Source organism: Ictalurus furcatus, chromosome 8, assembly GCF_023375685.1.
Source record: "Ictalurus furcatus strain D&B chromosome 8, Billie_1.0, whole genome shotgun sequence".
Taxonomy (NCBI): domain Eukaryota; kingdom Metazoa; phylum Chordata; class Actinopteri; order Siluriformes; family Ictaluridae; genus Ictalurus; species Ictalurus furcatus.
In genome coordinates this window covers 2449647-2466432 of record NC_071262.1, presented here as the reverse complement: position 1 = coordinate 2466432, position 16786 = coordinate 2449647, and the positions used below count along the sequence as shown (strand labels likewise).

General features: G+C 40.7%; 1 protein-coding gene across 1 annotated transcript in view; it reads right to left on the bottom strand.

Moving 5' to 3' along the window:
• tenm1 (teneurin transmembrane protein 1) overlaps window positions 1-16786 on the bottom strand; it is a 122244-nt gene that overhangs the window by 43414 nt on the left and 62044 nt on the right. Inside the window, exons 13-19 of the mRNA XM_053630620.1 lie at window positions 13815-14000; window positions 11429-11575; window positions 9179-9401; window positions 5318-5437; window positions 4698-4959; window positions 3603-3870; window positions 1061-1204 (exon numbers count right to left, since the gene is read on the bottom strand). Of these exons, the coding sequence (XP_053486595.1) occupies window positions 1061-1204; window positions 3603-3870; window positions 4698-4959; window positions 5318-5437; window positions 9179-9401; window positions 11429-11575; window positions 13815-14000 (1350 nt within the window). The remainder of the gene's footprint in view (window positions 1-1060; window positions 1205-3602; window positions 3871-4697; window positions 4960-5317; window positions 5438-9178; window positions 9402-11428; window positions 11576-13814; window positions 14001-16786) is intronic.

Here is a 16786-nt window from a genome sequence, read left to right as displayed (position 1 = left end):
GTGGATGTTAGAGACCTTGTGCTCCTCCATCTTCCGTTTGAGGATGCCCCACAGATGCTCAATAGGGTTTAGGTCTGGAGACATGCTCGGCCAGTCCATCACCTTCACCCTCAGCTTCTTGACAAGCTGTCCACTCACTACTTTACATTGTAGCAAAGTGTCATTTCTTCAGTGCTGTCACATGAAAAGATATCATCAAATATTTACAAAAATGTCAGGGGTGTACTCACTTTTGTGAGATACTGTATATATGTAGGAATTCTATCCTCCAGGAATGATGTCCTGCAGTTTTGTCCGAGTGTTTTATATCCTGCTTGATACATACAGGGGAAATATTTCCCCAACAAAAACAAAGTATTTTCCCCAAATTAATTATTTTTATTTACTGAAATTATGTCGCATAATGACTGACGCAACCGGTAAACTTTACAAGCAGGGGTACAATTCACACTTTAAAAAACAAGAATTAAAATAGTTTTAAAAAAAAAAAAAGAAGAAAAGTTTTTGTAAATAATAAAATTAGCCACACTTGCTAGCAAATGAGCTAATGTTTGTTCATTTTTCCCTTGTGCAGCAAGTGTGCTGTACATTCCTGTATGTTTCTGCTGTACTGAATCCTAAATCCTACAGTATAGGAATATCCTGCACAGCTTATCAAAGTGTCCTACAGGATTTCATCATTCCTGCAGGATTCCGGCAAACATCCTGTAGAAAAATTTAATTCCTGCAGGATTCCTGTAGTTATTTGTTGTTGTTTTTTTTGTGTGTGTGTGTGTGTAAGAGTATTATCATTACTTTAATTTCATTTTAATAAACCCTCATGAAGTATGAATGCATGTGCATTTAATTATCTTTCTATAGTGTCCTATACTTTCCCTAGAGTTAGGATAACATCAGAGGCACACAGCTTATTCATTTTGAATGTTACAGTTTGACGAGCAGACAGCGTACGATCGGATACAGATATATTTCTGTAAAGCTGCTTTGCTTTGTGATATTGTCCGTTGTTAAAAGCGCTATACAAATAAAATCGAATATAATCGAATCGTGCATTTATTACCGCTCTGCACATTGAGAACGTGATGCCTGTCCAAGGTCCATCCGCCCAAGCTGGAGCCCATCATCTCAAAGCCCTGAATTAGTGTCGTCCTCCTTTCCCACAGAATGAAGTCTGGACAGGATTCATACTCGTATCCCACGGACACTGGACGGACGGATGAATGGACACACACACACACACACACACACAGAAGGCCGTCTTAGATGGCATGTCTGGCAGAATGTCATGCATCTTAATCAATGATCCCACACAGATTTCAGCCTGTGATTAATTCCTATGATTTATGTGGCTTCAATGGCCAGAAAGCTAGCTGGCTGGACTCCATAAACTGCACTCCATTTTCAACTTGGTGCCCGTGTTTCCTATTTAAATAGCTCACCATGACTCTTGTCACGCATCGTTCTTCACGGAAGATCATTTAGTGCATGCTTAACGATTCGATCACGTACAACGCTTATAAATGGAAGTGCTCTTACGCTGCCTGATTCACCAACATCAACATCAACATCACAAAACGGAGAAGGAAACAAATGTGGAAATGAATATTGAACATAAAAACCCCACCTTTCATAAAGACCAAGCTGAAATCGACTAGAAACTACACAATGAGCAAAAGATGAATTGACGTAGATGACATTTTTTGGGACGGGGTGGGGGGAATAAGGAGGTGTGTAAAAAAAAAAAAATTATATGCATTATGACTGTGGTGATTATGCTGCTGTTGTAGTCCTCTGGAGAATTATGCTTGTGTGTGTGTGTGTGTGTGTGTGTGTGTGAAATGTTTGCAAAGATGAGGAAGAGGATGAAGAGATGAAACAAAGCAAGAACAAAAGAGCGAGAGCGAGAGAGAGAGAGAGAGAGAGAGAGAGACATGAAGTATGATGAAAATGAAAGAAATGAGAAAGATTAAGCGCACGAAACAGACAAGAGTCTTGACAGACTGAGAAGAGCCACTATTGAACATCGGCTATGAGATTATGTAGGATTTCTATTAATACAGTGGAAAACCCCTTGAAGGACTTTAAACTAACTGAAGTGCGCTTGAATAACTGACAGTGCCCATCTCCCACATGTTCTAGGCTGAACGGTCAAATTCCTTCTTCAGAAGCAAGAAGGAGAGAAAAAAAAGAAAAAAAAAGGTGTTGAAATGAATAGTAGTAATCAAGGCTCGTCTGTCAGACTTTTTTTCAAGACATTAAAAAGCATTTTCTCTCCGTCTCGTTTCTGTACAACACATCCTTAAATAAAACCTGCGTTATCCTGAACTCCTGTGAACGTGTGTACTTGCGCCTGGTCTATTACGACACCTGGTTAAACGAGTAACCTGGATATGAAATGCCATTCGGGATTATGACAACAAATTCAGACACTCGCCTTCACAATAAAAAGACTTCGCAGGAGCAGACAGCTTTACAAGGTGTCTCTCAGAGCTCTGATACCGATTTCCCATGTGTGCTTCAGACCGTACGACACCGCGAGCCACGAAACAACAAATTAAACGCTTGTGGAGTCTTATAGTGGGCTTAGCCCCAAAAAACGGTGATAAACAACAACGGCCTGTCCGGTAATCACGAGATTAGATAAGCTTCATTAGTGCTTTCTGACCGTTCAAGTGTGCTGCTTCAGATCAAAACATTTCCCCACCACATCTAGAGCAACACAATATGAACGCACTCGATCACTGTACAAATGCAGCAGCTATAAATCCGACCTCTAGATCAGTGAAGCGAGAACGATCAGTGAGTTACATCAAAAGGCTTACTTATGCAATAACCAGCACAATGTATATCCATAATACAGTATACGCGATTCATAGCTTTAAAACTAAGCATTAAGCTTTAAAAGGTGATATTTCTTAGCAGAGGAACCAGATGACACGGAGACAGCACAAAGCTCTCCGAAAAGCCGACGTCAGCTCTCTGCTCTCTGTTTTCGCCACTCAGGTTCCATTAGCCCCGGCCATTCCCTTTTGAATTCATAGCGACGTAACGCCCGATAAAACGTATCTCCGTCTTAATTATTAAAAGTTTAAATGCAGTTAAGGAATTTGTCTGAAATATTTAAAGAAAAAGATGGACCAAACCCCTTTAAATGCTTGAGGATCGTACTCAAGAGATGGACGGAATGTGACAGAGGCTCCACTATCCTTTTTATATTTGTAATTATTTCATATTTATAACTATATATATATATAAATATATAAATATATATACGCCCACTTTTATTTGACCTTGTTACCTTCGGATAAAAATCTGAAATACGGCCCGCTTCGAAAGTATTGGGACAGTATTGGGCCAATTCTGTCGTTTTCACTCTACATCGAAGATATTTGGGTTCGAGAGGAAAAGATGAATATGAGATGATAGGTCTGAGTTCCAGCTTTGATTTCCTGATATTCTACATCTAGATGTATTAAATCAACTTCAAATATGGTGGAAGACCACCCGATTTTTAGGCGAGCCATTTTTCAGTCATACAGATTGTAAGGGAAGACCAAGCATTTAAAAATACAACAACACACTAATCAATTCAGAATGCTCACCAGATGCTTCAGTCAGGCCGAACACCTCCTGGTCATAGATATCGGTTTTGTTCCAAGGCAAAACATAAACTAATCCTGGGGCGGCCGGGTACCATTTCTGATATTTCCTGCCTTCGATGACAGCAGATACGTGCAGTTTGCTGAGACCCGGTGGAATAGATGCGTGTGAGAGGATGACACGCAGCAGGGATTGGTAGCCAGCAGCACGTGTGCTAAGATAGCTGAGCTTCATAAAGCTATCTGGAATAGTGATTTCCTCCTTGACAGCCTGGAGTGAAACAAAAAAAAAAAAAAAAAAAAAAAAAGAAGAGATATCATAGGAACAATCATGAAACAAGCTTGGCCTCCCAATGCAATCATAATTGTTCATTTGAAATGCATAACTTTGGCAAGGGATGCTGTTATCTACTGCCAACAAAGTGGATTACAACATGGCAGGATATTTAATCCATTATGACACCACAATCACAGCCCCAGACATGTGGCTTTTGAACGCGAAGACATACCTTCAGCTCAGATTGTCACAGATAAGAACAGATCAGAATTTCAGCTTTCATTTCCTGATATTTACATCTAGTCTGGATGTGTTCAACAACTCAGAACATGGTTTTGTTCAAGTGTTCAAAAATATTGGAACATGCGACGGCAGGTGGTCCTTGTTGCCCAGGTGTGCCCTGATAGAGATTGTTTCAACAATTCATGTCTGAATGTCTACTCTGAAATTCTGATCCATCATCTCATTTAAAAAATTTTTTTTTTTTTTAAATCTCAAACCCAAATGTCTTCGAAATTCATTGCACATTCGATGCATTTCAATACAGCCGTTGAAAAGGTTTGAATTCAAATGTACGTCATTAACATAACACGCGTATATCTACATGCTTATACTCGTTATATTTTGCGTATTGTATATTGAACAGATTCCCATGAATCCCGCTGCTTTTATTTGGCATAATATTTCACTTGGCTCTTTCAGGAGTCTCTTGGGATCTGGACTTGTTGTGCCTTCCAGGAAGACGTAGAACACGCAGACATGTTTATCATTTATGTTTGTAGATAATGTTATGCAAACTGCACAAAATAAGGTAAGCTTACTTGCAGTTCAGGGATGACTGGTCCCCGAAGTGCACACTCCCCTGTGTATCGGGTAAGTGGTGAAGGCATCAAAATGGGATAAGGGCTGATGAAGTTCCTCACATCGCAGGATTGGAGCACGACCTCCTTCTCAGCCATGACCACATTGTCCAGCACCAGGAAGTTGTTCCAAGGCAGCCATATTGTGCGTCTCTGTGTGAGAAAAGGCGGCCTCTGGAACACCAGAGTCACAGAAACAGCGCCTGGTGCCACGAGGTCAAAACTGGACAAGAAAGACAAAAGAATTTCAAATGACATGTATGCAAAAAAAAAAAAAAAGAAGTGAGCTAGCATTAAATTATTTGTTTACCTCTTTTTATTTACTTTCTTCTTATTTAATTTTTTACTTAGCGGTAGATATTCCGTAGAATCAGGATTTAAACTAGACATGAAGGTCATGTGACAGGGGCTATCATTTCTCATTAAGCTCAGATGAAAGCACTGAAATGAATTTCATTCATTCATTTCAGTAGAAGTTGAGCAATGCACAAATCGTTCCACTTTTAAAAAGATAAATCTATTTTCATCCAAATGGAAAATAATGTCAGAATAATCTTTTTTTTTAAAGTTCCAAGTGCTACCTGCCATCCTGCCGACTGATGGTATATCCATACTCCAAGTGCTGAAGGAAGGTGATATTGACTCCAACCAGAGGGGTACCATCCACTGTCACCACCTGCCCTCGCACCACAGCCACTCGACTAGATCAGAAGATAAGTATAAAAGAGAAGCGAAGAGAAGAGAAGAGAAGAGAAGCGAACAGAAGAGAAGAGAAGAGAAGAGAAGCGAACAGAAGAGAAGAGAATAGAAGAGAAGAGAAGAGAAGAGAAGAGAAGAGAAGTATACATTTGAAATAGCTGAGTTCTTACTAAACACCATTTTGATGTCAGTGAAATGTTAGAATTTTATTTTATATATTAAGAATGCTTAATAACCGTTTTCCATAGATAGATAGATAGATAGACAAACAGACAGACAGACAGATAGAGAGACAGACAGACAGACAGACAGATAGATAGATAGAGAGAGACAGACAGACAGATAGATAGAGAGAGACAGACAGACAGATAGATAGAAAGATAGATAGAGAGAGACAGACAGACAGACAGTCAGACAGATAGATAGAAAGATAGAGACAGACAGACAGACAAATAGACAGACAGACTGACAGATCGATAGATAGACAGACAGATAGATAGACAGACAGACAGACAAACAGACAGACAGACAAACAGACAGACAGATAGATAGAAAGATAGAGAGAGACAGACAGACAGACAGTCAGACAGATAGATAGAAAGATAGAGACAGACAGACAGACAAATAGACAGACAGACAGACAGACTGACAGATCGATAGATAGATCGACAGATAGATAGACAGACAGACAGACAGACAGACAGACAAACAGACAGACAGATAGATAGACAGGTAGACAGGTAGATAGATAGACCGACAGATCGACAGATAGATAGATAGATTGACAGACATACAGACAGACAGACAGACAGACCGACAGATAGATAGATAGATAGATAGATAGATAGATAGACAGACAGGTAGACAGATAGACAGACAGATAGACTGACAGATCGACAGATAGATAGGTAGACAGACAGACAGACAGACAGATCGACAGATAGATAGATAGACAGGTAGACAGACAGACAGACAAACAGACAGACAGATAGATAGACAGGTAGACAGATAGATAGATACATAGACATATAGATAGATAGACCGACAGATCGACAGATAGATAGATAGATTGACAGACATACAGACAGACAGACCGACAGATAGATATATAGATAGATAGACAGACAGGTAGACAGATAGACAGACAGACAGATAGACTGACAGATCGACAGATAGATAGATCGACAGATAGATAGGTAGAAAGACAGACAGCCAGACAGATCGACAGATAGACAGGTAGACAGACAGACAGACGGACAGACAGATAGACAGATAGAACTTCAGCATCATTGCACAGTACAGGTACTCAGCAACAACATATAGTTTATTTGGTTTATTTTTGAACCTTTAATGTGAAATTGCAAAGAATACAAATAAAGTGAAAAATGATCAGAAACTTTTTAAGCGAAAAAAGAAAAACAAAAAAACTTTAATTGTCCTAATTGCATAAGTGTGCACACCCCTAAACTAATACTTTAAGTACCTTCTGATTTTATTAAATCACTGTTATTAAAAAACGGACGATCAGCGCTGCACATCTTGACTTGGCAATATTTTCCCACTCTTTCTTCCAAAAACATTCTACAGCCCTCAGTTTGTGAGGATATCTCCTGCGCACAGCCCACTTCAGGTCACCCCACAGGTTTCTAGCTGGAATCAGTTCTAGCTCTGGCAATGCCTTTCAAAAACACTGATCTGGTTTTGGTTAAGCCGTTCCTTTGTTGATTTGGATGCATGATTTGGGTCATTGTCATGCTGAAAGGTGAGATTCCTTTTCGTCTCCAGCTTACTAGAATGCCTGAATGTTTTGCAGTAAAATCGACAGGTAGATGTAGCCATTTAGGATTCCTTCCACCTTGACAAAAGCCCCAGTTCTGCTGCATAACTGCTACCACTATGCTTCACCGGATGTAAATTAAAGTAAATAACACTTAAAAAAAGAAGCCCGGGATACAGCATTACTTTCCTTAGATGTGGAGAAAGCTTTTGATAGGGTGGAGTGGGACTATCTTTTTGATACACTCTCCTGATTTTTGGTACTGACCCATATTTTCGAAAATGGATTAAATTGTATATTCAGATCCTACAGCAGACATAATGACTAACAACATAATTTCCGAACCATTTCAGCTCTCCAGAGGCACATGGCAGGGATGCCCCCTTTCGCCCCTTCTCTTTACATTAGCTATTGACCCTGTGTGGTACGTACCTCTTTAGGTGCGACATCAGGCCCTCCTCGACCTGTTCTGTGAAAACTAGCAGCGATTTAAGGCAACCACTTAAGAGCAGACCAAGAACCGGTGGCTGCTCCAGATGCTGCTGCAACCAGCTACGACTTCAGCTGAGGCATTGGGGAGGCCTCATTGAGCTATTTGAGAAAAGCCCCCCCCCCCAAAAAATAGACCTTGCGACGTCCCTGGTGCCAGTCATTAATAAATTCCAGGGGCCAAAGCATAGCGTAGAGGTACCGGTTAGTCTCACTTCAACTTTCCACTAATACATGGGACAAATTGGGCAAGGTTTCAAGAATTAGTATGAGAAATGTTAGTGGAGGGGTCTTGCATGAGCGAGGCATGGTGTGGAATGTTTGCTGGGGAGGGCATCGTAGGATTATCGCTTTCTGATCATTTTAGTGGACTTTGCAAAGCGATACCTAGAAGCCATGGCTCTTCGCAACACCTAAACATGTAGTATTGCAGAGGCACTCTTCTGTGTTATCTCCCAAGTCCTTAAAGAAGAGATCCTGCCTGACCAGGGCACATATTTTATGTCACGCACCCTTTGCAAACTATATGAATTACGAGGGATTCAATAAATTTGCACCAGTGTTTACCATCCACAAATGTACAACCTGGTCAAACGTCAAAATATGATGCGTATGTTCGTTCACAGTGCCGCTCAGAATTTTTATAAATAGCTCGAAGCCCTGTTATTTGCAGTGTGAGAGGTCCCACAAGCCTCCACTGGGTTTTCTCCATGTGAATTATTGCACGGGCAGAAGCCTTGTGGCGTCGTAGATGTCATTAGGAAAAATTGGGAGGAGGGACCTTCTAAGAACAAAAAAATGCAATGCAGAACGTTCTGGATCTGAGAGCAAACCTCCACACCTAACACGCATCAGGCCCGAGAATGACAATCCTGACTGTACGACAGGAGAACTCAGCTATGGGAATTTGCACCGGGAGATAAGGTGCACATTTTACAACTTAGATCGAGCTCTGAATGACTCGCAACGTGGCAAGGACCCTTTGAAGTCACATGGCAAGTCAGAGAAGTTGAATAAGAGGTCAGGCAATAGTGGTTCCTGAGTCAAATTGATAAGGCAACAGCGATTGCAGCCTACCCAAGACCCAAGACCAAAAAAAAAAGAGGGTCAGGCAGTTCCTGGGGCTGGCACTTATTTAGCTGCCGTTATTACTGCACAAGGCGGGTCACACGAGATACTGAAAGCAAAGGTTCACATACTTTTACCACTCACAGATATTTAACTTTGGATCAGTTTCTTCAATAAATAAGTGACCAAGTATAATATTTTTGTCTCATTTGTTTAATTGGTTTCTCTTTAATCTACATTGAGGATGATGTTTTAGGTCATATTTATGCAGAAACCTAGAACATTCTAAAGGGTTCACAAACTTTCAAGCACCACTATATGTGTTGATAGTATCTATGAAATACTGTAGACAATCAGGTGATTGAATGGTGTGTGACATGTGCGTGAACGCTGATGTTTGTACACACACCTGGCATCAAAAGGCAAGTCTCCGTGCAGTGTGTGCGTGCTAGCCTTGCCCAAGAGGAAGCGGACTCGCTGAAAGAAGGTGTGCTTGGACAGAGGGGTCGGATCTAGCTGGCTTCGGGTCTGCCGGAGCAAAGTGAGTGGATCAGGAGCTCCTTGACAGTAGGATTTATTACTGCAGCTCGACTGCTGACAACAGTCTGGATCGACACAGTCTGTAAGTCCGTCTGCAACATACACAGAAATCACTATTGATATTAATATTGTCAATTTCAATGTTTTGTCAATACCGTACCTACTGTAAGAGTCATGCCAGTAAAGGTCATTGAATTAAATTGATTTAAATTGAGAGTGAGAGAGAGAGACTTTTCATTTTCATTCTCAACAGGAAAGGTAGACATCAAAGGCATTTCAATTCCAAACTGGTCTTCTGATCCTCACTGCTGATGATTGGTTAGTATCTTGTGGTATGGCCTCAATATTTCTACTCATGAATTCTTCTTTGATTCGTAGATTGTGATACCTTCACCCCTGCCCTGTGGAGCTTGTCAGTAATATCACTGACTATTGTTTTTAGGTATATCTCACAGTTCTCACAGTGTATCTGTCTTCGACTGTTGTTTTCCTTTTCTGACCTGCTTCATGTCTGGTTGTTAGCACACCAGGGGTTTCTTTCTTTGTCAGGACATTCCAAACTGTTGTATTGGCTACACCCAATGCTTGTGCTAAGACTCTGATCAATTTTCCCTCTTTTCTCAGCTTCAGAATCGCTTGCTTTTCTCCGATAGACAGCTTGCTGGTATTCATATGGGTTTACCCTTTTTAACAACAAATGCAGTCTTCCTAATAGAAACACCAGGTTCATACCAAGAGTAGATATTCAGAGCTATTAATTGTTTGAACCATCAATATAATAGGGCACACCTGGACAACTAGAAACACCTGTCAGGCACGTGTTCCAATATTTTTGATCACTTCAAAATTGGGTGGGATTCAAACCGAAGGTGCCATATTTGAAGTTGTTTAACACGTCTACATATAAATACCAGGAAATAATACCAGCTGAAATTCTGACCCGTTCTCTCAATATGCTTTGGATCTCAAACCTGAATGTCTTCAGTGTACAGCGAAAACAAAAGGATTGGCCTTGCCATTGCATTTCCAGCGGACTGTATATACATACAGGGGATATAAATAAGTCTACACGCCCCTGTTAAAATGGTAAGTTTTTTGTTTTTTGTTTTTTATGTAAAAAATGAAACCAAGATAAATGTCAGAACTTGTTCCACCCTCAATATGAAATTACAACGGTTAAAAACGTAAGTGGAAAATAAATCAAAAACATTTAATAAATAGATAAATAAATAAATAAATAAATAAATGTTAAACTTACAATAACCTGGTTGCATAAATACGTATGCACTCCCTTTTATAATTGGGGGTGTGGCCTTGTTCAGAATAAACCAATCACATTCAATCTCATGTTCAAATGTAATTATCATACAGCTGTCATCAATGAAATTATTCTGATGGACCCCAAATAAAGATCAGCTGTTGCTGTAGGATTTTCTTCTCGGTTTCATCGGATTGCTGAGCCATGGGCTGCAAAAAAAAAAAAAAAAAAACCTTACAAAGCCTGTACAGGCTTTCGAGAGGTATTGATCAGGAGAGTTGAATGTACCATTGAATATCATGAAGGTCATCATCAACAAGTGGAGACGATGATGCACCGCACTGACGTCACCACGAACAGGACGTCTCTCCAACGTTTATAATAAACAGACAAATAGACAATATTTTAAAATAAAAGGACAAGACAAAAACCTACAGCAACATTAAAGGAGTTGCGGGAATATCCGACGAGTACTGATTATACTCTGCATGTCTCTTGTAATCTTCACATGCCTGGGCTATGGGGTAGGGTGGCTACAGGGAAGCCCTTTCTGACAAAAATAATTTAAAAAAAAAACAAAACCATCCAAGTCCAACTAAATCACCCCAATCCATATGGCAAAATGTGTTATGATCTGAGGAGTACAATTCCAAAAGAACACCATACCCATGATGAAGCATGGTAGTGGTAGCATCATGCATTAGGGCTGCTTTTCTTCTTCCAGACCTGGGGCTTTTTATACCTTGATGTGTGTAGACTCTTTATATCCATTGTACAATATATACACATACACGTGGCTTGCATATGAATATCATCACTTAAATCTCCTTCCCTGTTCATCCGTATGAGGCACGTCCTTACCTTCATCATTGTCAACATTGTCCTCACACTCACGCTCTGTCACTGTGTTGCAGCCTGGGCCACTCCAGCCAGGCTGGCACACACAACGCCAACCGCTCTGCTCCATAGTACAGTGGCCATTGCCATTACATAACCCCGGACATCCATCTAATACAATAGTATTACTGAGGATTAGTATTCAAAGGGTAATATTGTCATACGTACATATGTCTGAATAATAACATTGATTCCGTCCATGCAGAGGAAATAAAGTGCGTTATAATTGACTGTGTGATTGCATTAAAAATTACTGGAATATACACTGCTGTGAAAAAGTATTTGCCCCCATCCTGATTTCTTCCGTTTTTGTGTCATACTGAAATGTTTCAGAAATGAATACAAAATCTAAGATAAAAACAAAGGCAACACAAAATACAGTTTTGAAATGATAAGGTTATTTATTGAAGCTAAATATGAGCAAAGAAGGCTGTGAAAAATTGTCTTTATTGTTGAAGCTTTTGAGCTTTTGTTAAAAAAAAAAAAAAATTCACAGAAATACTCTGCTCTCATGGATGTCAAACAATTGCAAACAAAACACAGCTTTATCCAAAAAAAAAAGAAAAAAAGTCTTTGTTATATATATATATAGGTGTGCAGCAGTTATTGGAATCCCTATGAATCCATTCAAGACAACTATATTTGAAGTATATTCCCATTTTTTTTTTAGTACACCTGGGTGACTAGGAATAGGAAATTGTTCAACCAAGACTTCCTGTTTCACAAGGGTATAAACATGAGGTAACACAAAGACCAAATTTCCTTAGTCATTCATAACAATGCGAAAGAACATCATACCTACGGTCAAGCATGGTGGTGGAGGTGTGATGGTGTGGGGATGCTTTGCAGAAAATCCTCAAGGAGAATGCCCGGACTCCCGTCCGTAAACTCAAGCGCATCTGGATTATGCAGCAATACAATGATCCAAAGCACAGGAGTAAATCCTAGTCCTAGAAGTAAGTGAAAGACTGATTCCATGTTATCGGAAGTGTTTGGTTGCGGTTCTTGCTGCTAAAGGTACCACAACCTGATTTTGAGTTGAAGGGGGTAAGATTTTTTTGAAGATTTAAAGCTGTTTAGTGTGATATGTTCACACAATCAGAAGAAATCAGGAAAGGGCGGATACTTTTTCACAGCACTGTATTACTGTGCGATTCAACTATAAAAACATGATGGAATCTATGTTGAAATGTGAATGCATTTCGAGGATTGACAGGCATATATAATACCACATACCTTTTACAACAGCATCCAGACCATGTGCTGCAGAGAAAGTGCAAAGGTGTAATGAACATATTTAACATGCGCACACACACACACACACACACACACACACACACACACACACTGCAGTGAAAGAGTATATTTGCCCCATCCTGATTTATTCTGTTTTTGTGTATGTCTCATACTAAATTGTTTCATAAATTAAATCAAAATCTAAGATAAAACAAAGGCAACCTGAGTAAAAACAAACTACAGTTTTTAAATGATTGTTATTTTTGAAGCAAAAAAGTTATCCACTACCATCTGGGCCTGTGAGAAAATGTATTTGCCCCCCCGTAGTTACTAATTCCCCAAATCTATAAAACTGCGTTCATGATGGGGTTCAGCTGGACTAGACACAACCAGACCTGATTACTGCAAACCCTGTTCAGTCACATCAACAATTAAATAGAACTTCTTCAGCAGCATGAAGTTGGTTAAAAGGTCTTACCCAGTAACACACTATACCAAAATTGAAAGAAATTCCAGAAATGATGAGGAAGAAGGTCATTGAAATACATCAGTCTGGGAAGGGTTACAAAACTATTTCAGAGGCTATTTATTAAAGTTTTAGACTGGCCTAGTCAAAGTCCTGGCTTGAACCAATTGAGATGCCGTTGCAGAACCTTAAGCGGGCGGTTCATGATCGAAAAGCCTCCACTGTGGCTGAACTAAAGCAGTTCTGCGAGGAAGAGTGCGCCAAAATTCCACCACAGCGCTATGAAAGACTGATCTCCAGTCATTGGAAGCGTTTAGCACAACCAGATTTTAAGTTGAAGGGGGCAATTAGTTTTTCACATTCGTGATAGGTGTTGGATAACTTTTCTTTTTTTTTTTTTTTGCTTCAATAAAAACTGTATCGTGTGTTTACTCAGGTTGCGTTTGTTTTATGTTGTATTTCATTTGAACATCTAAAACTATTTAGTATGAGATAGACACACAAACAGAAGAAATCAGGATGGGGCAAATACGTTAATAATAATAATAATAATAATAATAATAATAATAATAATAATAGTTCCTGCAAAGCTTAGTTACAATGAGCTGTGATGCAGCAGCTGACTAGGTACGTTTTCTGGAGACTTACCAATGGTGCAGTGTTCACCCTCCCAGCCTGACTGGCATTGGCATTTTCCGTCTATGCACTGGCCGTGCTCCTTGCAGTGTGGGTGGCATGACCGCTGCTCACATATACTGCCCTCCCAGCCCTCCTCACACTGGCACCTGCCCTCTGAGCAAATACCATGACTTCCACAGGGCACCGGGCATAGCTCTGATGACCAAAAGAATAGGGGAAAGGAAACAATAGCTTGAACAGAAAAAAAAAAGATACAAAGAATAATTACAGTGCAAGTTTTCCTTCTTTCTTATAAACAACTGCCTTTGTAGCTGCTACAAGAAAAATATTTGCTCTCTTATATTTCAGTCTAGCGGTGTTGTTACTTCTCGTGTTGTCACTAGTAATCACTCTTCATATATCAGATGGATTTTTCATTCAGTTTACTGCCTTTCCACAATCACTTCCTGTAACCTTCGCTCTCTCTCTAAGCCTCACTTCTCCTTCCTGATTTCCTCCACTGTAAAACATATCCGAGTAGCTCTTCTCTTTATTCAAAGATACTTTTTTTCTCTACATTAATGGATTTCCTTGATAGCCTATGCCGTCCTTTTCCAGATGCCTCCTCTCTGCACAGACAGTCATGGTTAATGCTGTCTGAGGACTCATGACTGTTCACTACAGATGAGCATTGCTGCTACCGCCAGGTACCATGGGGTAACAAAAAAAATTTCAGCTTTCCTTAACAGGACACATTGCAATTATTCTGCATATTTTTGCTCTGCACATCACTAAGACCAGACGTTGTAGTCTGTTGTAGTAGTATTCAACACAACTCCATATCCAGAATGCTTGCAATTGAACTGTGCTTGGCGTAAAAGCCGTGTAGTGTATGACAGTAAGCTTCTTTAGACTCAGGATTCTGCCATGGTGAAACAAATTTCATTCACTCTGCAGAATTCCACACAACATTCAAGAAACACTTGAAGACTGCACAACTCAAAGCCCCTTATCCCAACACTACAAAAGCATTTTTGGTAATCTTCTTGTAATAACTTGGCATCGACTCAGCATCTAAGCATCATTCGAATTTTATTAGCATAGACTTACATGAGTTCGTGTTATACAACAGGGCAGGGTGATGATGTGAGTAATACTGCGGCCCGTTCATTTCTTCATACAGGAAGTGTCTTGAAGCGTCAGTACAAACAAAGGCTTCTCCACTAAGTGTTAAATACATTTCAGTTAGCGTGTTCAGTACTTTTTTCCCGTGTCATTCCTCTTTATTCCACATAACCTCATCTATGGACTTTAATGCTGTGAATTCTTTATATTTCCAGAATTCTTGAGTTAATACCAAAGCCTGGTGAAAATTTCATGTGAATAGCGTCATTGGAAATATCCATCCATCCTCTATATCGCTTTATCCTTTTCAGGGTCACGGGGAAACATGGAGCCTATCCCAGGGAGCATAAGGGTAGAGGGTACACCCTGGACAGGGTGCCAATCCATCACAGGGCACACTCACATACCCATTCATACACTACGGACACTTAAACCGGAGTACCCGGAGGAAACCCCCACAGCACGGGGAGAACATGCAAACTCCGCACACACAGGGACACGGTGGGAATCGAACCCCCGACCCTGGCGGTTTGAGGCAAACTTGCTAACCACTAAACCACTGTTCATTGGAAATATTTTTACTGAGAAATATCAGAAATCACAAATTTTTCTTACCGTTATTGCTTCAAGCAATAGTTTTGTTTGTTTGTTTTAAAAAATTTCTTTATTAAAAAAAAAAATAAAAATTCTGCTAAATAATCACAATCTGATCACTTGATTTATTTTTTCAGGTAAATCAAAAATCAAATCACCTCACTGGGCAACGAGGCCGATGCCGTTGTGTACGATTCGTCAAATAAGGAGCAAACACAGAGTGTAGAAAAGGCAAAGACGAGAGGTTTAAATTTGATAAATAAAACATCAAGACTTTCCATAATCAGGCTTAGTGCTCAGGCAACACTACAAGTCAAGTGCAAAGCGAGGTAGGATACAATAAAATTACCGCGTAGATCTTGCTGATAAAAGGAGGAAGACTACATCAGACCAAGGCTAACTATCGTTTAAAAAAATAACAGAAATAGCTCTTCAATCAAATGCGTAAGAAACCTGACAAAAGACAGACACGTGGACACGTTGTATCCACTTATAGAGACAATTCTACATACACCTAGTACACCTAGAGTAAAGATATTCTGTCTCAATTTCAACTCGGTCTCAACTCTACACATTTCTCCTTACCGTACATTTTTGTTGTCTTGACTTGTTAATAAGTTAATAAGACAAAAAAATGGTAATGTTCCTCCCCTGTGTCAGAGTGAGGTAGTGTTCCTCCCCTGTGTCAGTGTGAGGTAGTGTTCCTCCCCTGTGTCAGTGTGAGGTAGTGTTCCTCCCCTGTGTCAGAGTGAGGTAGCGTTCCTCCCCTGTGTCGGTGTGAGGTAGCGTTCCTCCCCTGTGTCGGTGTGAGGTAGCGTTCCTCCCCTGTGTCGGTGTGAGGTAGCGTTCCTCCCCTGTGTCGGTGCGAGGTAGCGTTCCTCCCCTGTGTCGGTGCGAGGTAGCGTTCCTCCCCTGTGTCGGTGTGAGGTAGCGTTCCTCCCCTGTGTCGGTGCGAGGTAGCGTTCCTCCCTTGTGTCGGTGCGAGGTAGCGTTCCTCCCCTGTGTCGGTGTGAGGTAGCGTTCCTCCCCTGTGTCGGTGCGAGGTAGTGTTCCTCCCTTGTGTCGGTGCGAGGTAGCGTTCCTCCCCGGTGTCGGTGCGAGGTAGCGTTCCTCCCCGGTGTCGGTGCGAGGTAGCGTTCCTCCCCTGTGTCGGTGCGAGGTAGCGTTCCTCCCCTGTGTCGGTGCGAGGTAGCGTTCCTCCCCTGTCTCGGTGCGAGGTAGCGTTCCTCCCCTGTCTCGGTGCGAGGTAGCGTTCCTCCCCTGTCTCGGTGCGAGGTAGCGTT